At 31.0% G+C, this 24632-nt stretch overlaps 4 protein-coding genes across 9 annotated transcripts; 3 read left to right on the forward strand and 1 right to left on the reverse strand.

The window, feature by feature from the left end:
- The first annotated feature begins 591 nt into the window (after window positions 1-591).
- LOC105433187 (farnesol dehydrogenase-like) lies at window positions 592-2845 on the forward strand. Of its 3 annotated transcripts, none has more exons than XM_025219831.2 (5): window positions 592-816; window positions 1136-1348; window positions 1548-1801; window positions 2112-2258; window positions 2663-2845. In XM_025219831.2, the coding sequence occupies exons 1-5, from the start codon at window positions 729-731 to the stop codon at window positions 2702-2704; spliced, it is 744 nt and encodes a 247-aa protein (XP_025075616.2). In that variant the 5' UTR covers window positions 592-728; the 3' UTR covers window positions 2705-2845. The 3 variants fall into 3 exon arrangements, with proteins under 3 accessions (XP_025075616.2, XP_088930963.1, XP_025075617.2); XM_089074837.1 differs by having other exon boundaries at window positions 674-816; window positions 1122-1348; XM_025219832.2 differs by lacking the exon at window positions 592-816 and adding an exon at window positions 925-1064.
- A 273-nt stretch (window positions 2846-3118) lies between these two features.
- SF2 (splicing factor 2) lies at window positions 3119-13576 on the reverse strand. 3 transcript variants are annotated; one of them, XM_089074826.1, is made up of 5 exons: window positions 13187-13576; window positions 12140-12524; window positions 7926-11809; window positions 4873-6310; window positions 3119-3604 (listed from the first exon to the last, which is right to left on the reverse strand). In XM_089074826.1, exons 1-3 carry the CDS (start codon window positions 13354-13356, stop codon window positions 11618-11620), a joined length of 747 nt encoding a protein of 248 aa, XP_088930952.1. In that variant the 5' UTR covers window positions 13357-13576; the 3' UTR covers window positions 3119-3604; window positions 4873-6310; window positions 7926-11617. The 3 variants fall into 3 exon arrangements, with proteins under 3 accessions (XP_088930952.1, XP_088930950.1, XP_011646593.1); XM_089074824.1 differs by having other exon boundaries at window positions 4873-5201; window positions 5376-11809; XM_011648291.3 differs by having other exon boundaries at window positions 4873-11809.
- LOC112553030 (farnesol dehydrogenase-like) lies at window positions 5074-6503 on the forward strand. The gene is made up of 4 exons (XM_025219830.2): window positions 5074-5207; window positions 5348-5612; window positions 5702-5877; window positions 6242-6503. Exons 1-4 carry the CDS (start codon window positions 5076-5078, stop codon window positions 6410-6412), a joined length of 744 nt encoding a protein of 247 aa, XP_025075615.2. The 5' UTR covers window positions 5074-5075; the 3' UTR covers window positions 6413-6503.
- A 1295-nt stretch (window positions 13577-14871) lies between the features above and the next one.
- alpha-Cat (catenin alpha) lies at window positions 14872-24323 on the forward strand. Of its 2 annotated transcripts, XM_011648287.3 has the most exons (8): window positions 14872-15098; window positions 16046-16385; window positions 17044-17776; window positions 18349-18375; window positions 19026-19259; window positions 19390-19995; window positions 20068-20745; window positions 21295-24323. In XM_011648287.3, exons 2-8 carry the CDS (start codon window positions 16069-16071, stop codon window positions 21457-21459), a joined length of 2760 nt encoding a protein of 919 aa, XP_011646589.1. In that variant the 5' UTR covers window positions 14872-15098; window positions 16046-16068; the 3' UTR covers window positions 21460-24323. The 2 variants fall into 2 exon arrangements, with proteins under 2 accessions (XP_011646589.1, XP_011646592.1); XM_011648290.3 differs by lacking the exon at window positions 18349-18375 and having other exon boundaries at window positions 14873-15098.
- The last annotated feature ends 309 nt before the right edge of the window (window positions 24324-24632 follow it).

Genomic DNA, 24632 nt, shown 5'->3' on the forward strand with positions numbered 1-24632 from the left:
ACATCTCATATTACGTAATAATAATTCGCAGTCAAATCTAAAGGAAATTTAATTAATATCTCGAAATATTAAAATTAATTGAAGAATAATTTCTTGTTTAGAATTAGAAGGATTTTAATCAAAATTAAAATCTTTCTAATTCTAAATAAAAAATTACTTCTCGATTTCGTTCTGTAACATTAATTAATAAATATAAATAATTTTATAAAAAAAATTTTTTCATATAAAGATAAAATTTATAAACAAAAAGAAGTATATAAATTAATAAAATTACATAATTAAATATATATAAAGGTATAATTATAAATTAATTATAAATATATAAATTTAAATTAATTGATAAATGTAATTGAGAATCGAGTGAAATTTTTATCTAAAATTGATTTGCAATTAACAATCGAATTCTTTCTGTTTTTCTAAAAAAAAGATTTATTAATTTTTTTACTTAAGACTACAGAAAAGTCGAGATTTATTCTAAAAAACAAGTGTAATCATATCCAATCAAGGCCAAGCAGTGGTCAGTCGCGAGCTATAGGATTTCATACTTACTGGTAAAACGTCTGCCCTCTTCATTTTTACGTATCGATGTCCACAGGTTGTATGCGTGATCTCATTACCGAAGGCTTTTGTATGTCTATTCTCTAATTTCTAACGACGTTGTCGCTAATAGAAGTTACAGAATAGGCATACGCAGTCCGCAGTCGCGTCTCGAGTCTCGTTACATTAGGATGGAGCGATGGGTTGGAAAAATAGCCGTGGTAACTGGTGCCAGCGCCGGAATCGGTGCAGCGATCGCACAAAGTTTCGTTAAACAAGGTGAGAAAATTCTCCAATTATGACAAATAAGCATTGCATTAAAACTTACTTTTTATTAGAAAAACAAAGTGAAGAATTGGATTCTGCAAATCACTCAAATTTATCTCGACTCGTGTCAGCGCAAGATAATTGTCGTCGTTAATTGTTCGCTAATTGGGAAGTTTAATAATCACCGTTGTATTCGAAAAATAAGATATTAATGTGTCCTTCGGAATGCCTATAACAAGAATGTTAACAAGAGAAATTACGTAATGCAAAACAGATTTATTCAAATTAGCGTAATATAAAATTTATAAGAACAATAGTTTTATTATACTAGGTATGATAGTGGCGGCTTTTGCAAGAAGAGTGGATAAAATTAAGGAAATCACCGATAATTTGGTGGATTCCTCGGGGAAACTCCATCCCATAGAATGCGATGTTACTAAAGAAGAAAGCGTAACCATGGCTTTTGCATGGATAAAGGACAATCTAGGACCGATAAGCGTTTTGGTGAACAGCGCTGGTGTCACCAAAGAATCCTCGCTCATAGGTGAAAATTTCTAATTTCAGTAAGAATTTCATACAAATTTGAAAAAGTTTAAGAACGTCTATTTTCGACGGGAGGATAATTGTTTATTTAAAAAAAAAATCAATATTTTTGTAAAGAATGATATAAAATTTCGGAATACTCACCGAATATTATTTTCCTTCAACACATTGGAAATGTCAGAAATTAACACACTTTACAGACGGCACTCTGGAGGATTGGCGACGTGTGTTCGACGTGAATGTCCTGGGACTCTGTCTCTGTACCCGTGAAGCTGTGCGTATGATGCGTGAGACGGCGATCGATGATGCCGTCGTGATCCACGTGAACAGTTTGGCCGCCGAAAGAGTGCCCTTTATTCCAGGATTTAGCGTATATCCGGCGTCGAAGCGTGCTGTCACCGGACTTGCCATGACTTTGCGACATGAACTCGCAGGCACGCGTATACGCGTCACGGTAAAATATTTAATACATGAAGCGAATGATCATCGTATTTGAGAATCTTTAAAGGAATGTTGTAAAATCTGTTATTTGAAATTACAATGTTAAGCAAGTAAAAATATTAGAATTCAACAAAGATTGAGGTCTAAACTACGAGTTCTTCTTTTTGCATTTATTTTAGATTTATTTCACGAAGTATCGATGTACAATTAATCATTTAGTATATAATTTAATGATGATTGAGAAGTTTAAAGTTAAAAAAAAAATTATATGATATACGCGTGCACGCATGAATTTTAAGCTTACATTTACATATTACATGCAGAACATCAGTCCCGGTTTGGTCGCAACGGGATTCATGGCTTCCTATAGCGTGTTTTCCCCGGAAGCGATGGCGGCAATGCCGACTCTAGATCCGGAGGATGTTGCAGCAGCGGCGATTTACGTGTTATCCAATCCCCCTCATGTTCTGGTAATATTGCACATCTCTAAAGATTTTTCTTTCATAATGATCTAAATATAGAAGTTTTGGCCGAGATGATATTTTTTACAAATCAACAAATTATTTATACGCTTATTAATTTTTAATATACTTATTAATATAATTAATAATGAAATTAATTATCAATCTAATAATGATGGTATTGCGAATTCAACATTAGCTTTCAATTATATTTTAAAACCAACAAATAATCGATGTATAGTTTGTTAGATTGAGAAAGATATATAAAAAAAGATATTGCATACTGTTAATTGCAGTGCTAATGCAGTGCTGACTTTTATTTAGCCTTTATCTCTCACTTATTTTTATAGTTTAATCTCAAGAATCTTTATTTATACTTATTTAAATCTAAAAAAATAATCTTGTTTCCACAGATACAGGATGTCGTATTGAGACCTCTGGGTGAATCATGGTAACCAATATCCAATTATATATTTTACACACACACACACACACATTATATATCTAAACACTATAAAATTACATATATACATAATGTTGACTAGAGTAAAATATGCTTTTCATGAGATTAATAAAAAGGACTTTTCTCATCTCTTTTCATATCTCTTTTCTCTATTTCCTTCTTTACTCCAATTATGATTATCATAATCAAATTAATTAAAATCAATTAAGGCTTGGTTCTCTCGCGGGACGACATGCGTTATGTGACATTAGAGGTGAGAAATGAAAAAAAGTTTCTAATTCAATATAACTGCAGCAAAAGAGATTAATATTAGAATTAATTAATTAAAATATTTATTCTATCATGTAAGATCTTATTCTAATATATAAGTCAATTAGAAAACTCGCTTATATTAATAAAATAATACTTGTACTTAATATGAGTTTATTTAGAGTTTATTTAAATAAAATATAATAAATCTTACATATTCTTGAATATCATTGCAACGAGACTGTAATGAGAAACTTATTGAACGATGATGCCTGTTGTCATTTTTCATTGACGTCATGTTTTCAGTATTGTAAAAGATTTCTGTAATGATTGTTGAGTGTAGAAAGCGATGATCCATGGACTGAAAGAGTCGCTCGTAAGACGAGCGAAAGAAATAAATGAGCGGAGACGCGTTCTCACGCAACACTTGTGGTCACTTGCGAATCCTCACTTCCAACTGCATCAAACTTTGCATGCAGATTTATTGATGAAACAGGTCGTTGACTGATTCACAAGAAATTCTTAACGTTGAAACTTCTGATGCAATATTCCTAATGAAGATATCGCGGAACGTCTTATCATCTTCTTCAGAAATCCTCGCGCAAATTTTCATCAGCATCCTCAGTCCTGCGCTATTTTTAATCTGGAGAAGATAATGTTTTAAAATTGGATATTAATTGATGCTGATTTTATTTTTGTTTTTGTAATTCTTTTACTAAGCATATAATTGTTCTATGTTAAATATTAAGATAATATTTATAATATTAGATAGTATTAGATAATAGATATTTAAAAAGATATTTCAATTATTTTAATATTCACATTTTGTCATGTTGAATGTAACTTATTCAGGGTAGTAACTAATTAAAAAGTTGAAAATTAATCAATAAAAAGTTAATGATTTAACTTAGTTAATTTTAAATAAATTAATTTATAACTCCAACTATTTATTATTTTTGAAATACATATACTTATTTAATTATTTTTGAAATACATATACTTTAACTTATTAACTTTTTTTCTAACTTAAAAATTTACCAATGTAAAAGAAAAAAATTGTAAAAGAAAAAAATCCCTATTTCTGTATAAAAAAAATATCTTTGTTATTTCAATAAACTTAATTTCTAATTTTCTCTTATTATTTCTATAAACTTAATTTACAAATGAAATCTTAAATTCATCTAATGATCCATATTGTAATTGTTTTATTTAGAATATTTTAATTATGCAACTTTATAAAAAATTACATTCTAATTTATAGAATTCTATTCTAATATAATATAATATAATATAATATAATATTCTAATATAAATAATTCTAATATATTTTAATAATGCTTTTAAATAATGCTTTTTAAAATTAACTTTCAATTTAAATTTAATTTAATTTTAACGCAACTTTTAACGTAATTAATTAAATTAATTTTATAAGTCGTTAACTTTAATTTAATTTAGTTAAAGATATATTAAATTAAAAAACCCAACTCTGATCTTATTGTATTTGTTATCTAAGATTTATAAAAATTTTACTTTGCGTCAAAACTTAATTTAGATTAAATAATAAATTTTAAAAAATATAAATTTGTTGAAAAGTTGAAATATAAAAGAAAAATTAAATATAAATATTCTATTTCAACAAAATTTACACTATTTACACAAAACTAAGCAAAAAGAACATGATACGATGATCATAGATAAAGTAACTATCTTGCATAAAATACGAATACTTTAATTAATAATATTCCATTTTTTCGCGATAATTAATGTTCGTGAATGCATTTCAATAACGATGATACGTATTATCTGCAAGCGAGTTCGACACTAAGTTTTAGATGAAGTATCACTCTTCTTTCAACGAGACTCGCACGCCAAAAACAAGCGGTAATATCGCGAATCATATGCAATACTCACGCGAGAATGCATCATCCAGAAAGCTGTATTGTTCCAATCTGGAATACTCGTAGATTACGCGCGACCCCCTAATCGAGGGCCAAACTTTCAGCGTGGTATAAAGAGATGTCGAGGATGTGGATGGGCATGCAGAAGCTTCCGCGGCAGTAAGCAGCAATTTTCTCTCGCTTCGACGTTACGTGAGCTAGCTTAAAATCTTCAGCATGAATCTTGTAGCGAACAAAATCGCTCTCGTCACCGGTGCTTGCAATGGTATCGGCAAGGCGGTCGTGGAGGAATTGGTATCGAAGGGACTCAAAGTCGTCGGCCTCGCCAATGATATAAATAAGCTGAAGGTATGTTTAATATTATTAAAAAATACAATAGATTTGTGTGAATCAAACTTTGGACCATTTAATAAAATAATAAAAAAGATACTAAATTATTATTCATAATTATAATTAATAATTAGTTATATCTCTCTTGATCTTTGCAGAATCTCGCAGATGAGTTGAAGAGTAAACCTGGCAAGCTTTATCCTCTTCAATGCGATTTGAGCCTTCCTAACGAGATTGAGGGCGCATTGGAGTGGATAGAGAAGAATCTGGGAGGCGTGGATATTTTGATAAATAATGCTGGCATCAACTTAGATTGGTCTAGCATCAATGGCGGTATACAGGAACTTAAGAAGACTCTTGACATCAACGTTCTCGGCATAGCGTGCATCACCAAGGGGGTCCTACAGCTGATGAAGAACAAGGGTAGAACTCGATTATTTTCAATGTATAATATCCGATAATTTATAAAAAAAATGATTTCTATGTCTCGGTTACAAATGAAATGATATTAGGAATCGACAACGGTTGTATCGTTAATGTTAACGATATATGCGGTTTGAAATGGTTGCCTCTTGCTTCCGACCGGCCTATTTCTCCGGCGTATGCTTGCAGCAAATCCGCGCTGAGTGCGTTGACCGAATGTCTTCGTCTAGAATTGGCCCAGAACGAGTCTAACATCAAAGTAATTGTAAGTAACTTTGAAGTGCACAATGATAAATTCATTAAGAATCTATGTATAAATGTGTTAATTTTATTATTTCAATATATATGTATTTTAAGAATAGTTACAGCTTCTTTAAATTAGAACTTTTTAACATTCCATTTCATGCATTTAGAAAAGAAAATTTAGGTTTCTCTAAATTCTTAATAAAAATAAAAAAATAAAAAAAAAAAATAAAAAAAAAAAAGAAAATATTTAAAGCGAAGTATTAAAAAGTTATATTGTGTAAAAAAATAACTCCTAATTTCAAAGAAGTTATACAAAAAAAATCGCTTTGCCTGCTACTTTTCTTCAATATCTGTTAAAACGGTTCTTCATTTTCTCATGGTAGAGCATTTGTCCTGGCTTGGTGGAGGTCGAGAACAATCAGCAATGGTTGAAAGAAAATCCACGAGTGACTCTGAAACCGAAGGATGTGGCGGACTTTATTATCTATTCATTGCAGACTCCGGAAAACGTGCTTGTCAAGGACCTCATTATCACGCCCATTCGGGAAATTTGAATTAACACCGGATGAAATTGTTGTCTATGATAAATATTGTAATTATTAGAGCACATATGGCAAATCAAATAAAGTGCTAGCAATTCTTAAATATATTGTTGAATTTGTCGCTTTAATTTTTTCACAGATTAATTTTATATATTTTTTGGCAATATGTAGATGATTTTAATAACATTATAATTTTATATTTTTAATGACTTTTCGAAATTTCTATAAAGATTTATAAATTTATTTGTAGTATTATTTTCCGCATTTTTTATTCCTCTCTTTAGTTCTTCGTGTTAGATATCTATTTTAATTGAAATTTAAATACAGAAAATGCATAAAAAAATGAATAGATCCCACTTCTTTGCGTTGCAAATAAATAAATAACTTTAATTGTTAATCATTCTATTAATCATCAATGTATTTATTCTTGAATACATTTGCATTGCATAAATGTTTTACTATAAATAGGTATGAATACAATTATTGTTTATAAATTTCCATATGGATACGTGTTTAATATTATAGCTTTGAAGAAACGCATATTTATTATATACTAATGAAGCAAATAAATAATACAATTAAAACTTCTATATAATACTTACCCAAAAAGACCATAGTCATGACTTCCTTTATTTACAAGACCATAAAGTACATTAAAATCGTACTTTAAACGCATGATGTTGCAGAACTGCTCGAAGGCAATAATTAAAGGAAAATAGTATAAAATAATGCTGTGTTTATATTGATGTATTTATTTGCAATTGTCCCACATTTGCCAGTTTAATAATTCACAAGAATTCTGATACTGTTACGAAAAGAATTGCAAAAAAGCGACAGGAGAATTCTATTTAATAAAAGTGTGAAGCAATCGGTGTTATATATTTAGTGCCTAGTTGTAAATCCTAAATTCAATTAGATTCTAAATTTGTACAGCGCAGAGAATATTTAGATATGTACAATGCGCGGAGTAATAAATAAAATTAACAGATGATTTGTATGTGATACATAACAAAATATATGCAATATATGCAATAAATCATTATTATCAATTTCAACCATCATGTTTTAGATATCTGACAAACATCATTGCGAGACTTTTATAGATTCGACGTTATCTCCTCGATTGTTATACATCATTTGTTAACAATTAACTATGGAAGAACAATATATACATGATAACAGAAATAACATATAAAATATTAAAAATATACTTATCTGTGATGTTAATAGAACAAAAAAAGGCAGAGTTGTTACCAACTAATCATTACTATTGTCACGAAATCTGTTTTCTGTGTTATACACAACAAATTTCACAACAATGAAAATGAAGCTGAACACAGGGAAGATTGATTATTAATGCAAACATATTTTAAGACTTTGTCGAAGCAGGCTGTATTGCGTGTTACTAAATTGCGTTCGGCCTTGTTGGTGACAAAAATGAAAATACGAATATAAGAATATTTTCGAAGAGAGCATGCAGAAATAAATATCGATAGTATTTCAGGTATAAACTGTTTGCAAATACCTTACGACAAGCCACCATTTCATCCGCTTTTCATTTCTCCGTGAGAAAAATGACATCCAATTATCTTGTTAATCGACTCCGCTAAACACGAGTTCCCAATTCCGTATCCGACCTAGGCGATAAATCCGTGAACTCTATGAAGCGCGAACGATATCATGCTTCCAAATCCACATTCTTCCACATCGCATATCGTTCCCTTAATGAATCCGAGTGATCCGCTCGACACGATCCGATGAATACAGCGCAGGCAATTTTTTTTATCCTTATCCAAAAATATTCCGTTCATGCATACTAATTTATTCCCGTTCCGAATCCTGCCAGCGTCCTAATCCAAATATATTTGGAGAATCCTGTCCGTCGTACGGTTCGTACAGAGTTCCTCTAAAATTATGAAGCCGGCTCCCGTCAAGATGACAGACAGGTTGCGTTATTCAATTACCATCCTCTTGTTTATGCCAGTTAAATCCTGAAGATTCGCACTGTGGTTTACAATGTACGCGAGAAAAAGATGCACTTGACGGTCACGATTAGCCGAAAAAACGGCCATTATCGAAAAACACGTTTTTTTTTCTGACAAGTGGATTTTAAATTCCCGATATTATTCAATATACGATATTAAGCGTGCGATAGTCTTTTCAAAGAATCACTTCCACCTTTCAGATTAACACTAAATACGAAATAATTCATATGTAAGGGCTAACAAAATTGAATCTAATATTGACATTGTATCAAGAAGAGGGATAAATATCATACCAAAAATCCACCCTTAATTAATGAATGAACCAAAAAATTTATCTTCACTAGTTCAAGAAACTTTAGAGTCATAAACCAAATGCTTCCGAACGAATCCAGTTGTAGTTGACAATCCATTACTAGTTTGACTATTCAGACTATAAATAAATTAATAAATGCACAGAATGCTTTTTCTTTTTTTTTTAAATCGATACGCGAAGATAATATGTAACTCGAAGCACTTTAATCCTGATAAGCACATGACATAATAAGGAAGTTCCACTCTCGTTATGTTTTTCTTTTAAAACAGCAACACACAAAAATCTTTAATTTCAAACTGGAATTCTACTAATTAAAAAAAAAAAAAAAAAAAAAAAAAAAAAAAAAAAAAAAAAAAAAAAATTAATGAGCGTTCATCGCCTCCTCGTAATGGACTTGCCAACGTTTCCAGCAATTGAGAATCCTTCCTCCCTCCTGATCCTGAATTTCCTCTTGAAAGTATCCCGTTTTGCTATTCTCATTTTCATCTATGTCTTTTAATCCTTATTAATCCTTTTATAATTTATGCTCTCCATATCGCAAATCCTCCAAAACGCAATCCATCTCATCCCAATGTCAAGCGAATGTGTATTATATCCATCCAAGAAGTAAGATCGTGTTGATTTCAGTTTTTCATTCATTGTGTTACAATCCATTCCAATATACAAAAGAAGAAAAAATACATTAGTTTCAGTTTCTTATACAATGTAAATTAATGTTAGATATATAGTTTAAATCAATGCAAATGCAATGCCTGTGATTATGAAATCTATATAGGAGGACTGTATGGCAGAAAAAGATTTTAAATGTTGCATACCTTTTAGGAAGAAATATTTGTATAGTGAAAAAGTTAAAAATTAATGTACCGAATGAAAATCACAGGATCACTTTGCAAAAATAGCATAATATACACGATCCAATGTTTTCCTTTCAAATGTGTGCTCAATTTTGGGAAATAATTGAAAGTTCCAAAAGTGCATTTAATTATGTGCTTGTGAATGTAAGAGAAAGGAAAACACACAAATAGAGAAATGCGAAAGATAATATACCAATCGATCATTATTTCACCGCATTTCACCGAATTCCTCGTGTATCACTTAAAATTTATTATAATCTGGATATGTAAATATCCAGATTATTTATATATGTATATGTATGTTATGGACACATTATGCTGTATATTTTCACACGTTAAATATCTAAATAAGTTAGATACTTTGTATTGAAATAACATCAAACGCAATTTGCAAAATCAGGAAATGACCACGAAACATTAAAGGTCATCCAAATGTCTATTAATGTCAAATAATACAATTGTGTTATTATAAAGCGAATTAGATTGTATGCGAATGACAAGAAAAAGAAAGATTTTTGCCGATATAATTTCTGTGTAGTATATAATAAATATTAATTGTTACGCTCATATGTTTTGTACGTATATGCGCGATATATTGTCATCACTACTAATACGATTTATTTCGATTCAAATAATAAGCAAGATGTGTAAATGAATCGTGTAAACAATCTTGAGGTATTTATTTGTATGTACAAGTTATTTGTTAGAGTTAATATATAATTGTATCCTATGTAAAAAAAAAAAAAAATTCGTAAAACGTATGTATACAAAGTATCATAGCATTTATATACTTTCTTCCAAATTACATATTTTTGAATATTTTTAAATTCAGAAAATTTAAATGAGTTAAAAAACCTGCAACTAAAATGCGCGATATTTCTAATATACATGACTCCGTTACTTCATTTCAACTATGTAGTATGTTTCAAGCGATTAGATATGCAAAGTCTGTCAATTTATATTTGTTATCAGCAATTAATGACAAGGAATAGGCACCTTATGTTAAAATAAGTATTAATTTAAGCTCTGATTAATATTTACTAGCATTTATAGTGTATTTATATGTTTTAGTATTTATAAACAGTTTAGCTCTCATATTTTTGTACATGTTTCTAAATGATAGAATGTAACATTTACATTATATGAGATAAAACTGTCTTGAAAGTAAATTAAAGTTTAAAGATAATTTAGATTCTAAAAGAATGTTAGTACATTTATATAATAACTATGGAAGATAATATTTTTTTTTATGCAAGCTTTAAAATTTTGTGTTTCATTATGCAAAGTATATCCAAATACAAATGAAAACTTGAACATGAATATATTTCATATACTACATTAAAGTAATCACCATTGTTAGAAACGTGTATTAGTAAACGTGTATTAGTAAACGAGTTATTGTCAGTGAAGAATATACATTAATGATGTTGGTATATTTACCACTTATAATCAAAGTTAAGCCAGAATAAATGGTAGCTAAATATTAAAGATTTAGATCTAATTTTGTTTCAGAAGGCTCATTAATAATACATCAAAATTGTTACACATTTCATAAGTGGTAGTGATGACAAAACAAGTTGACAAGTATATGTGAAGGAATGTATCTTTCAATGTACATTAGATCCATGAGTTTGAATGAGAAATAACTATTACGAGCACGATTTCACTTTTTTAAGGATAATAAGATTCAATAGGATTATCACAATTATCTTGAAATATCCAGTGCTATTGTTAGACTGATGACTAAAAATGAAATCGCTAAATCAACTTGCTTCTGGATTGAATGACATGTTTTTCAAAAGTAAAGAACTTAAAGTATAATCGTGACGTATATACGAAATAAACCGTGCTCTAATTACACATCAGAGATACAATACAATTAATTAATCAGTTAATAAATTCAAGCAATATCAAGAAATTAATTTAAATGTTTTTACAAAATTCTCGTTGGACTGAAGGAAAAGTTTCCGAGTGAAGTTTAAATCAGCAATAATGAAACATGGTAAAGAGCAAATATCAATATAAACCTGTACTTATATTACCATGTGAAACACATACGTACACACTAGTCGTACGAACGAGATCTGGAGCGAGATCTTGATCGCGAATAATTACGCCGTAACGGCGAATAAGTAGGAGAACCACGACGTCGTGGACTGTAACTGCGAGAACGGCTACGGCCTCTTTCCCTATCTTCGCTGCGTCCTCTATCACCACCGCTATGATCTTCCTTCACCCGTATGTAAGCTACCTCTCCCTAAATTAAATCCAATATTAAAATGTATCAAGAGTAAAATAAAATAAATTTATATAAAATATATTTATATATATATATATATATATATATATATATATATATATACATATACATACATATACATATACATATATATATATATACATATACATACATATACATATATATATATATACATATACATACATATACATATATATATATATATATATATATATATATATATAGTTGCGCAAAAGCATTTGAATGATTGCTTGTAGATCAACTTATTCTTACTAGGATGAGTAGTGATACATCTATAATTAAAATAGCAGAGAAACCTGTTTGTACCTCGTGTGATCTAAATCTCGAGTCATCCAACTTTTTCACAGCATATTTCATGTCATCATGCCTGAGAAATTCGACCACTCCAGTGCCATCCTTGTAAACATCAGCGAAGCATACATCACCAGCCTCGCGCATATGATCCTTGAGATCTTGCCAGCTACCCGAAGGAGGTAAACCACTAACGAGAACTCTATATTGTGATCTACGTGCTGGTGGACCACGACCACGAGAATTGCTCATTTCACCGCGACCACCTCTACCGCTATCTCCAGCTCCACGTCCACCACGAAAGTTGTTGCTAGGTCCACCACCTCGAGGAAACTCCACTCTTAGCCTATAGCCATCGTAGTCATAACCGTCCCTTGCATGCACTGCATCCTCTGCATCTCTAAAAAATAAAAATTATTTTTGTTTTTATCTAACAGATATGCAATCTCAAAATACTTTTGCGATAAGATCATTACATAACATTCGAGTGAAATGTCCACTTATAAACTTAATGATAACAAATTTGCAACATATGATACTATATAATATGGCACTGTATAATATGACACTGATGAAATATTGTAATCAATACAAATTGCAGTTATATAAAATAAATTAAAGCATCATTAAACATTATTTTATACAAAAACAAGATTTTATATTTTAACACAATGTAAATAATGTATTAAATATTTTATATTTTAAAACAATGTCATATGCCTCAAAATAGCTATATGCAAAAACATTTTTATTACAAAAAAAAAAAGAGAATTTTTTTTATTTGTCCGAGTCCTTTCTACCATCCCATATGAAGATTGCTTCATAAATGTAAAAAAAGGGCAAATAAATTTTTCGAGGAATGTTCATTTCATTCATGTAGATTTCGTCATTCTCATTCGATAAACTACGTCGCATCGTTTCAGGTCTATGGTCGCGCGCGAGGTCGCGCGGCCCGTTAAAATAAAATGATAACAGAACGAGGATTGCTTAAGAGTGATTTACGCAACATAAATACATGTACGCAGAACGCAATTTGTAACGTGACGGGTTTTGTTAGCTCACCTTGGATCGTCGAACTCAACGAAAGCGAAAGGCGGACCCCGGCGATTTTTCAGGTCAACGAAAGTAACTTTACCGAACTTGTAGAAAAGATCTTGGATGTCCTTCGTACGGATGTCCGGCGGCAGATTCCCAACATATATTCTACATTCGTTTCTACCGCCGTGAGACATGATACTTGATTTCTCGATATGCGCGGGTTGCCGGATCGTCGCACCGTTTGTATACACGAGATGGTTACGATGTGTACGTGGATCTCAGAAACAAAAAAAAACTCAGCAACGTATGTATAACCGATGGACGAGCAACGGCGCGATTGGCGTGTATGCTCGCAAAACGAAGGTTTGTCCTTCTCTGTTTTTCTTCAGTCATCGGAATTAACCGAAATCAGCCGAAAACTGAAAGTCAATCAACGAATCGGTTTTCATGAAAATTTGTTCCACGGATTTAAGTGTCGGTCCACAATAAGTATTTAATCTTTAAAAAGTAAGAAATTGACTAATCATAGTCGAGTATTCTTTTCATATTCGATTATAATTGGTCAATTTCTTACTTTTTAAAGCTTAAATCACCTATTGTGGACCGACACTATTGTTATCGTTGCGCAGATATAATATATGGGAAAAAAGCTGCATAACGACATCACTAGCTAGTGAAACTATCGTTAAAAAGTTAGAGAATAGGCCTACAGGATATTTAAAATCGGACAGCACTCTAAGGATGCTTAAAAGGATAAAAATAAATAAACAACGGAAGGAAATTGCAACCATTACTCAGAAGCAGAATATTAAGTACTAAATATTTATATGGAATAAATTCAAATAATTATATCATCTATCATGTACCACTATTTTTAGCAGGTGTACAATGACGGTTCTACAATTTGATAATCAAATTTTTTTATATTGATAAAAATATAATTAAAATTGAATTAAAAATTAAACTAAAAATAAATGTCAAGAATCGACGAAAAAATATATTTGTAATTTAATTTTAAATTTAAGATTTATATCCTCTTGACATTTCTAAAAATATTTTGCTTTTTTGTTTTCGACGGCTTCAAAGCTCAAAAGTGCCTTTTCATGCTGACGTTTGATAATTTTTTGCGACAAAATAAGTCACGTGAGTAAACTTGATACAATATAATGAAATTTGAATGACATTATTTTTGATGACGTGATGATTTTAATGACATTTTGACTCTAAAAATGAACGTCGAGCGTCGTATAATATAAAGAAACATTTTAAAGATTTCTTTTTATGTCGACGCTCAATATTTATTTTTAGTATCAAAATGGATCACATGATCAAAGTTCACGCAGAATGAGACTGCGTTCAGCAGAGAAAGCAGCTTTGCAACTGTTGTAAAAATCTTTGATATGATTGGTTTCTGCTATTAGTTCCTCATAGATTTAAATGTATAAACCAATCATGTTAGTGGATTTTACATATTGCAAAGATAGTTTTTTGCTGAACGCAACCAATGAAATTTAAATGGTTACTTTGACCGTCATCTATTTTGAAAATGAATGTCGAATGTCAAGATTATCTCGACACCTACGGTCGAGAGATTATTTGATAAAACTTGGCAGCCGTCGCTACCATCGAAACACGGCATAAAGTTTCATGGGCGTAAACCGGGCATACTCCATATTGCATTGGATCTTGTGGACCCAGCGGAAATAATGACGTCATGACATGATGTCTTTAGGTTTTAAGGCGCAGACGAGAGGTGAATGCCAATGGAGTGATACATCGAGAAGTTGTTGCAATAACTTGTTCCCGGATTTTGGATCGTACATTTTGGTGGATCTCTTCGTTTGATGCGATTGAGTTAGGGGTGATCGTACATTGTTGAAAAGGAGAAGCTGAAGTAATCAGTTCATTTTTCCTGCCTGTTTTTTCTTTGATGCAGGTAAGTCGGACTTGCATCATACATAGTCTCATCTTATCGATATCACCTTTCCCCTCGCCAGCGCGTGTGCGAGGAAATGTGACATGACGCTCTTTTCGGAGATGCTGTTATCAAAGCTATACAAGAAAGATCACATCACATCTATTGGGAATAAAATGAGCGTATTATTCGCTGGAGCGTCAAGAGTTCTATCGCACGCCCGCTTGTCAAGGATACAAACTTGAAAAGAATAATTCATAATATTTACATTTAACAGAATTATTTTTGAATATTTTATAATATATATTTTAATAATTTATTTGTTTTATTTATAGAATAATTAGCTAGTCTAAGATAAAAGAGAAAAAAGAGAAAAAGATCTTTGTACGTAACAAAGCTCATAAATTCCTAAGAAAACTGACTCATCGCAGTTGATTATTTTTCAATGGCAAAGAGTAATCGATTCTAATCGATCAATTATCTTATGGATTTATGATTACGATTAAAAATTTGTTGCCTACAAAGATCTCTAAAGGAAATATTACAAAACTTATAGAAGACATAATTCTAAAGAGTTCTAAAGAGATTTATATTGATAAATATTTGATAACAGCAACTAATTGTAAATAATATAATAAATTTATCTATTAACTTTATTTTGAAATTTTTATATGTTTTAGGATAAAATTTATAAGTATAATATTTTTGAATATTATAAAATTTGAAATAATTTTATTATTAGGAAAATAAATTTTAAAATTTGGATTTCAGAATTAAAACAAGAAAAAACATCTTATAAGAGCAAAGCATTTAACATTTTTACATATGGATATGCCTATTAGATTCTATTTTGATTAATTATATGAAAAGCTTCATATATGTAAAATATAAATTTTTTTCCAGAATGTTTTATGCTTGTAAAGTTTTCATGATGATTTCATATATCAAAAATCTTTTTTCAATTGTAGAGTAAATATTAATACGTGACAATATGTCTGATCATTTTGGAACAATTGCTCCGAAATGGGATCCAAAAAACTTGGAGATACGGACTATGTCCGTGGAGAAGACACTGGAACCGCTGGTGTTGCAAGTCACCACATTGGTGAATACAAAAGGTCCTAGCAAGAAGAAGAAGGGAAAGTCAAAGAGGGCTAGTGCGCTTGTTGGTACTGTGGAAAAGGCAACTGCTAATTTTATTGAGAAAGGCGAAAAGATTGCATATGAAAATCCAGATATTACAGCAGAAATGCTAAGTGCTGTGGAGGAAGTGAGAAAAACAGGGACAGCAATGAGCATTGCTGCCAGGTATATAATGATTATTCATCTGTGCAATTGTAGGGGACAAATCTATAGTGTAACCAAATGAGAGATGATTTCTTGTAAAAGCATAAGTGTTGAAAGAATAAACTCTTTTTATTCGAAGCTTTGTTTCTGAAAAAAATCACGTTGAGTGATTCGGGTATGCTGCTTGACGAAGATGTGATTTATTGTTTTGAAAACTGCTGCTATTAGTGTCTATTATTTATAAATATGAAAGGCATTAATCAAAGTCTATGAATAATATATAATAAGCACAACTTTGCTTACGGCAGTAGGCATAACATTTCCAGCAATTTCTGTATAGCAATTTCTTAATAAGATAAAAACATTGTCACATTTTTAATCCTCACTCATGATGTTACATAGATATTATTATGTAAACATGTATAATATTTTTCCATCAATTTTCATTTTCATCTATCTTTATTAAGTGCTTTATTAAATATTCAATGTGATTTTTTCAGAAATAAAGCCTTGAGTGAAAAACTTTATTTTATTACTTTTGACTTATTTTTATAGGGAAGGATAAGGAATTATTCTTTATCTGATTGTACTATAGATTTGTTCCAACATGTATTATAACATTGACTTATGCTATAATACCAATTGTTGTATCAATTTAATGTGAAAATTATTTATGCAGAGAATTTTCCGAGGATCCATGTTCATCATTAAAACGAGGCAACATGGTTCGCGCTGCGAGAAATCTGTTATCGGCGGTGACGCGTTTGCTTATTTTAGCGGATATGGTAGACGTCCATCTTCTTTTGAAATCATTGTATGTCGTGGAGGACGATCTGAAGAAGTTGAAGAACGCTTCTTCACAGGGAGAATTAATACAGAATATTAAGGAATTTGGCCGAAACGCTGCCGAATTGATTCATCAGGCGGCAAAGCGTCAGTATGAGTTGAAAGATCCGCAGCTCAGGGATGATTTGGCCGCCGCTCGGGCCGTTTTGAAGAAGCATTCTACTATGTTGCTCACTGCATCAAAGGTGTACGTGCAGCATCCCGATCTCGCAGCGGCCAAAGCAAATCGCGATTATGTACTAAAGCAAGTGTGTGAGGCCGTAAATACAATAAACGATGTTGCTCAAGGAAAAACGCCACCCGACAGCCAGCATCCTTATGATGGCCCGGGTGAATTGGCCGCCGCATTGGATGATTTTGACGAGAGAATGGTGATGTCGCCGCTTGCGTACAACGAGGTTCGCACACGACCGAGCCTCGAGGAGAGATTAGAGAGTATTATCAGTGGTGCCGCATTGATGGCGGATTCGTCGTGCACTCGGGACGAACGCAGAGAGCGCATCGTCGCCGAATGTAATGCAGTTAGACAGGCCCTCCAGGATCTTCTGAGTGAATACATGAACAACGTGAGTAGAATAGTGATTATAATTATGCAAAAAAAAATATTTGCGAATATAATAGCATTCGTGTTATATTGAAGAGATTGGAAAAGAAATTTAGAGATTTTTCTTTTTATAAATATAAATCATACGAATATATGTAGATAACAATTTAATATATTGAATATAATTTATATAGATTTATTTTTAAATTTATATGGGATTATTTTTGATTCTTTCTTTAAATTTTGAGTAATACATTAAGTTAGATTGATGTGATATCACAGTTATTGCATTAATCATAATGTTTTTTTCTTTAGCATAAAACAAACATAATTATAAATAATAGTTTATTATGTATCTTCATGAGTCTGTGAGATAAAATGGTTATTTTAGAAATAATGTGAAAAAAACTAATATTATATTTATGCATAAATATACAAGATTGATAATAAATCCATCTTCAAGCTATAGGAGATTTTGTTTCTCATTAGTTTTACATTGTAAAATCTTACACAACTACTGTGACTTACTTGTGATTTATTTTTTTTATTATTGAAACGATATTCATTCCATTTGTTTTTGTTGGTGATGGCCAGTTACAGCGCGCTCGGGGTGGGAGACGGGTAAATATGCGAAGTAATTCTACATTTTCTATGGGTTTTGTTGCTCATACACCCACATTATCTAGATCTTTCACACACTATCAATGCCTATCATTTAATGACCAGCACTAATCATTAGCTCATTATTAGCTATGTGCTTACAGTCTGTTTTATTTTTTTAATTATCTACACTTTTATATGTAAATATTAAATAACTAATATCTTATGTAGTTATGCAAAATAACATAATGTTTAAACACAGTATACGATGCAATAAACAAAACAATAGATTAGCATAATTGTAGACAATTAGAATTATATATATAATTATGCACACATAGTGTATAAATATGTATATATATGTACACACACACACACACACACACACACACACACACACACACACACACACACACACACACACACACACAAAACTTGTAAATATAACGCTTGTTGCAAATATGTTGCTAAAAGTGTTGATATAATTAAATAATATTTTAGAAAACATTTTATTTTATATTAATAATGTTATTTTGATTTTATTTACGTATCCTTTTCCTAATATGAATCGATTTTAAACTAACAACAATGTTAAATATTAATTATTCACAGCTGTTAATATGGAAATAGTTTAATAAATATCTGAAATTAATGATAATATATATCAACAGATGGGTGTTAAAGAACAATCCGAGGGCTTGGAAAGAGCGATAGATCATATGTGCAGGAAGACCCGTGATCTTCGCAGACAATTGCGTAAAGCTGTGGTGGATCATGTATCAGACAGTTTTCTGGAAACAAGCGCACCGTTACAAGCTTTGTATGAAGCTGCGGAGAAAGGTTGGGTCAAAGAAGTGGAAGAATATGCGCTCATTTTCACAGAGCACGCGAATAAGCTAGTGGAGGTAAACGCCTGTGCAAATATTAAATCATTACATTGATTTGTTTATTTATTCAATAATTATTTGGATAATGGACATGTTACAAGCATTTCAAAGTATCTTGCATAATAAGAAGACTGTTTATTTTGAATAGGTTGCCAATTTGGTATGCAGTATGTCTAACAATGAAGATGGCGTAAAAATGGTTCGTTACGCTGCAGCGCAAATCGAGAATTTGTGCCCACAAGTTATTAATGCAGCGCGTGTATGGGCCGCAAGAAATTCGGATGTTGCAAAAGAAAACATGAAGGTGTTCCGCCAAGCGTGGGAGAATCAAATGCGCGTACTGACGGAGGCCGTGGATGACATCACTACGATCGACGATTTCTTGGCGGTTTCTGAAAATCATATTTTGGATGATGTCAATAAGTGCGTTCTGGCATTGCAAGTACGTCCCGGTGATGCTGATACCCTGGACAGACACGCGGGTGCGATACTGGGCCGCTCCGCCAGGGTATGCAATGTTGTGCAGGCCGAGATGGACAATTACGAACCATGCATCTATACCAAGCGAGTCCTCGAGGCAGTGAAAGTTCTTAGAAAACAAGTGATGCCCAACTTTGAGCAACGAGTGGAAGAGGCCGTGAACGCGCTGCGCAGTAATCCAGCACAGGAGGTGGATGAGAATGACTTCATTGATGCATCTAGATTGGTGTATGATGGAGTTCGCGAGATCAGACGAGCTGTGCTTATGAATAGGGTAAAAAAAATCCTCATATTGAAGTTTAATTGCTCTTTTTCTCAATGTTTATAATTCATTATCTGTTTTTAGGCGGATGAAGATCTGGATCCCGAGGATGTGGAATTGGATGAGCATTACACACTGGAAACGCGTAGCAAATCTAGCGCTCAAACCGGCGAACATGGCGTGGATGAGTACCCGGAGATCAGCGGTATCACAACTGCCCGTGAAGCAATGCGGAAAATGCCAGAGGAGGACAAGCAGAAGATCTTGCAGCAAGTCGAGTATTTTAAAAGCGAGAAGCTCAAGTTCGACAAGGAGGTAGCAAAGTGGGATGACGCTGGCAATGATATCATCGTTCTCGCTAAACATATGTGCATGATTATGATGGAGATGACAGATTTTACTCGCGGTCGTGGTCCTTTGAAGACGACGATGGATGTTATAAACGCAGCAAAGAAGATCTCCGAAGCTGGCACGAAATTGGATAAGTTGACGAGACAGATCGCTGATCAGTGCCCGGAAAGTTCCACGAAAAAGGATCTTCTTGCTTATTTGCAACGTATAGCACTTTACTGTCATCAGATGAATATCACAAGTAAAGTAAAGGCAGATGTGCAAAATATTAGCGGTGAATTGATCGTTTCTGGCCTAGATAGTGCAACCTCTCTTATACAAGCTGCCAAAAATTTGATGAACGCTGTCGTGCTTACCGTTAAGGCTTCCTATGTTGCATCGACGAAGTACCCACGACAATCCACGGTAACGGTAAGTCTCATCTCAATTTTATAGCTAAATCTTAACGTATCATTAATTCATTCCTAAAAATTATTGCAATTAAGTTAATCATATTTAAGATCTCTTACAATCAATCATTGTATTTTTTTAATTTTCATCAAATTTAATTTACTCAATTGGTAAATTTCAATTAGATAATTCAATCATATTAAAAGGTGATAAAATCTTTTTTGATAATAAGCGTTAGATATATATTTTTATGCAAGATTTTAAGTAAGATATTAATTGCTTATCGTAATTTTTGATATTTTTCTTTGCGATACATTAACATGTATGGATTTTCAGTATGTAAGTATATACGCTATCTAGCAAATAATTCATGTATAAATATAATTTTTTTGAATTTTATTAAAGTGCTATTAAATATTAACAATTAAAAAGTTTAATTGGCCTAGATAGTGCAACCAAATATATTGAAAAATAACAATAACATTTAATTAATTTTCGAATGACATAATCGTAAAATTAATAATTAAAATGCTAATAATACAAATTTATTATTTTTTTAATTTCTCTTAGTCTCCTATCGTCATATGGAAGATGAAAGCACCGGAGAAAAAACCATTAGTTCGTCCCGAGAGACCAGAAGAAGTGCGGGCGAAAGTGCGTAAAGGTTCGCAAAAAAAAGTACAGAATCCTATACACGCACTCTCAGAATTTCAGAGTCCTACCGAGAGCGTATAAGTTCTCTAGATGTAACTAAACAAGAATAAAAATAATGTTATACACTCGTATTCTGTTACAATAGTTGTAATCTGTTATGTTCTATCAAGGTAACAACACGAAGATGGAGCATTTCTAGGATATCAAATAAGGTCTTGAATCCGATTTGATCCGAGAAATGATCTTTCTTCATGTCTATTATCTTGTTAATCATACGTAATGAATTACAAATATTGTAACAAAACAAAGATGTAACGGTAATGTATTACTATACAGCTTTCAATAGATGAGAGGCCAACAAAATGTTTTATTTTCGATGAAGTTTAACATGCGAAGGATATCGATTAATCATAATGCGATATACTACGTATGAGTATTCAAATAGTTATTAGTTTAATCGTGAAAACAGTAATCAAGTATACAAATGAACATATAATCCTGATAGATAAAAACAAAATTTTGAAGAAGATTATGAATAAAAAAAGGCTGAGTACACATATATCTCCAATCTTACAGGGGCACAATTAATGATAATGATTTTATGTTACACATCATATTTATTTATAAATTGATGATTTATAATTGTTTTTATATATTTAAATTTTTACTTTATAGAATCCTTGACATTTAAACTTTTCAAGCTGTAAGAATAACATGTATATCTTATTCAAGCAACATTTTATAAACACAATTTATAAAAGTCCCGACTTCCTGTCTACTAATATTTAGTTTCCGATGACAAAATATAATAAATTTTTTTATATTATTTTTATATATAATTGTGTATTTAATCATTTTTATCATATAAATCATTAAGATCTATTATTAAAATTATAAACTTTATATTAAGATCTATTCATTATCGATTCGAAAGTAATGTATTATGATATATAGATTATGGAAATGAGTTTTTGTATATACATTTCTTTTTTCGTAGTAAATCTATTTTATATCTTCTGCTAATTTTCATACACAAGGCTCATAATAAGATCGATGAAATTTAATTATGAATTGACACAGTATTGTATCGAAATAAAGAGACTGCAGAAAGAATTTAACATTAACTTGTATATAAGTAAATATAATTACAAAAGTTACGACGAATATTATTTTTGATTTTTATATTACACACAACCGAATGGGAAATGGGGAATAAGTATGCCAAGAAAGGAAATTTTAATTCCCATTCCATATCTCAACGATAATAATAATAATAATAATAATAATAATAATAATAATAATAATAATAATCTTTTATCTTAATAATCAAATATATCAGGATTGATGTTACACATATTTTACTTCATGTAAAATTTGCAATACTAATAAGATTCCAATTATTGAAAGGCCAAAAGAAATCTAGAGCAATATACATAGCTCTATATAATAAGTAATTCTATATATATATATCTATTTCTATTTATAAATATATACGAAATGTTTTTCGTATTTTGTAATATATCAAATTCTCATATAAGATATAGATATCAAGTATCATGATTGCATTTAAGTGATTCCCTATCATATAAATAGAGTTAACAGAGGGATCTTAGAATATAAGAATCGTACTTTTCATTGTATTAAAAATACAATTCGTTGTAACTTCGATATGATTTTCGTTCATGCATACGAATATTTGATTTTATTTCGTATAATTCAAGATATAAGAATAATAATTTATATTAAAAGGAATCTAAAAATGATCAATTTTGGCCGTGAACACTTTTAAAAGGCCGTGAAGGCTTTTATATAGTTATCATTTTGAAAGTTCATACATTTATGAAAGAAAACTTACTTAAGAAAGGGAAATCTTTCAAAAATAATAAAATAGGTTATTTGAATATTTTGCAAACAGGATTCATTTTATTTCTAATAAACGATAATAGATTTCCAAATTGGTATATTTATATTTAACATATGTTAACACATTAAATACTGTAAGAATACACTATCAGGAAGATTCACAAGTACACACATACGCACGCACGCACCACACACACACACACACACACACACACACACACACACACACACACACACACACACACACACACACACACACACACAGTGAGTCATTTTAATTAACGCATTAATTTTTTTCGAAAACCAAGGCTTGTATCGCAAAATATTTCGTACAAAAGTTTTATAATTTCAAGGGTACCATAAGATGATGTCATTGATTTAACTTTGATCTGGTTTGAGTGTCATGCCAAGGTCACACGCGCGCGCGTGTATATATGAATGTATTTGTGAATTCTTGTTTAATGTGTTAACATGTTAAATATAAACAGTTTTGAAATCTATTATCGTTCATTAGAAATAAAATACGTAATGTTTTTTTTTTTTTGCAAAGCGTTCATACAACCTATTTATTATTTTTGGAAGGCTTCCCAAGATTTCTTGGATTCTTTTATGAACGTGTGGACTTTCAAAATAATAATTGCAGAAATTTTAAAGATATCGGTTCATGGTCAAAATTGACCATTTTTAGATTTCTTTCTTTCTATTAAAATTTTCTAGTTTATGGTAAATTCTCTCTTATAATTGCAAAAAATGCAGTAATATAAGATTTATTATCTCTATACTGATGCCAATATAAATACTTACCTATGCGCTAAATATATATAACTATACTGTACTTCCGAGTCATATTACAGAGTGTATTGTTTCAGTATTCTGATACGCGCGCGCGTATATACATATTCTTATATTGCGTTTTAAAATCGAGTCATCGATTATTATATGAAGCGAATGCCGATGTGTTGTGATAAATTGGCGTCGTTTCTATCATTATAAATATTAATTATTAACTGAAATTACTTTTAAGATTAAAACGTTGTAATCGATATGCTGCCAAATATAAGGTGATGCATTTCTCATAATAATGGTTTGTATGTTATTTACCATGTACTTTGACTTCGTCCGAAATAATCCATGTACGCAAGTAATTACAATTTGGGAATTGGGACAAAGATAAACACTAATTTTTATCTACATTTTGATACATATATCTATATTTCTCGTTTTACACGTACACGTTAAATGCTACAGAAAAAAAATCAGGAGACATGAAAAAAACCACAAATGCAAAAATTTACTGAAAGTGACGAAATACATTATAAGTTAAAGTAATATATATATATATATATATATATATATATATATATATATATGTGTATATATATATATATATA

This window comes from Pogonomyrmex barbatus, unplaced genomic scaffold (genome assembly GCF_055798465.1).
Source record: "Pogonomyrmex barbatus isolate J1 unplaced genomic scaffold, ASM5579846v1 scaffold1, whole genome shotgun sequence".
NCBI classification, from domain to species: Eukaryota; Metazoa; Arthropoda; class Insecta; order Hymenoptera; family Formicidae; genus Pogonomyrmex; species Pogonomyrmex barbatus.

What these genes read in the sequence shown, in the direction of transcription:
- LOC112553030 (XM_025219830.2), top strand. Translation starts at nt 5,076, where the DNA reads ATGAATCTTGTAGCGAACAAAATCGCTCTCGTCACCGGTGCTTGCAAT. An exon ending in ATGATATAAATAAGCTGAAG is followed by an intron (nt 5,208 to 5,347) that starts GTATGTTTAATA and finishes TGATCTTTGCAG; the next exon opens with AATCTCGCAGATGAGTTGAA. An exon ending in ACAGCTGATGAAGAACAAGG is followed by an intron (nt 5,613 to 5,701) that starts GTAGAACTCGAT and finishes AAATGATATTAG; the next exon opens with GAATCGACAACGGTTGTATC.
- LOC105433187 (XM_025219831.2), top strand. Translation starts at nt 729, where the DNA reads ATGGAGCGATGGGTTGGAAAAATAGCCGTGGTAACTGGTGCCAGCGCC. An exon ending in ACAAAGTTTCGTTAAACAAG is followed by an intron (nt 817 to 1,135) that starts GTGAGAAAATTC and finishes TTATTATACTAG; the next exon opens with GTATGATAGTGGCGGCTTTT. An exon ending in CCAATCCCCCTCATGTTCTG is followed by an intron (nt 2,259 to 2,662) that starts GTAATATTGCAC and finishes TTGTTTCCACAG; the next exon opens with ATACAGGATGTCGTATTGAG.
- SF2 (XM_089074826.1), bottom strand. Translation starts at nt 13,356, where the DNA reads ATGTCTCACGGCGGTAGAAACGAATGTAGAATATATGTTGGGAATCTG. An exon ending in GTTGAGTTCGACGATCCAAG is followed by an intron (nt 12,525 to 13,186) that starts GTGAGCTAACAA and finishes TTTATTTTTTAG; the next exon opens with AGATGCAGAGGATGCAGTGC. An exon ending in CGAGATTTAGATCACACGAG is followed by an intron (nt 11,810 to 12,139) that starts GTACAAACAGGT and finishes GATTTAATTTAG; the next exon opens with GGAGAGGTAGCTTACATACG.
- alpha-Cat (XM_011648287.3), top strand. Translation starts at nt 16,069, where the DNA reads ATGTCTGATCATTTTGGAACAATTGCTCCGAAATGGGATCCAAAAAAC. An exon ending in TGAGTGAATACATGAACAAC is followed by an intron (nt 17,777 to 18,348) that starts GTGAGTAGAATA and finishes GGTGATGGCCAG; the next exon opens with TTACAGCGCGCTCGGGGTGG. An exon ending in GCGCTCGGGGTGGGAGACGG is followed by an intron (nt 18,376 to 19,025) that starts GTAAATATGCGA and finishes ATATATCAACAG; the next exon opens with ATGGGTGTTAAAGAACAATC.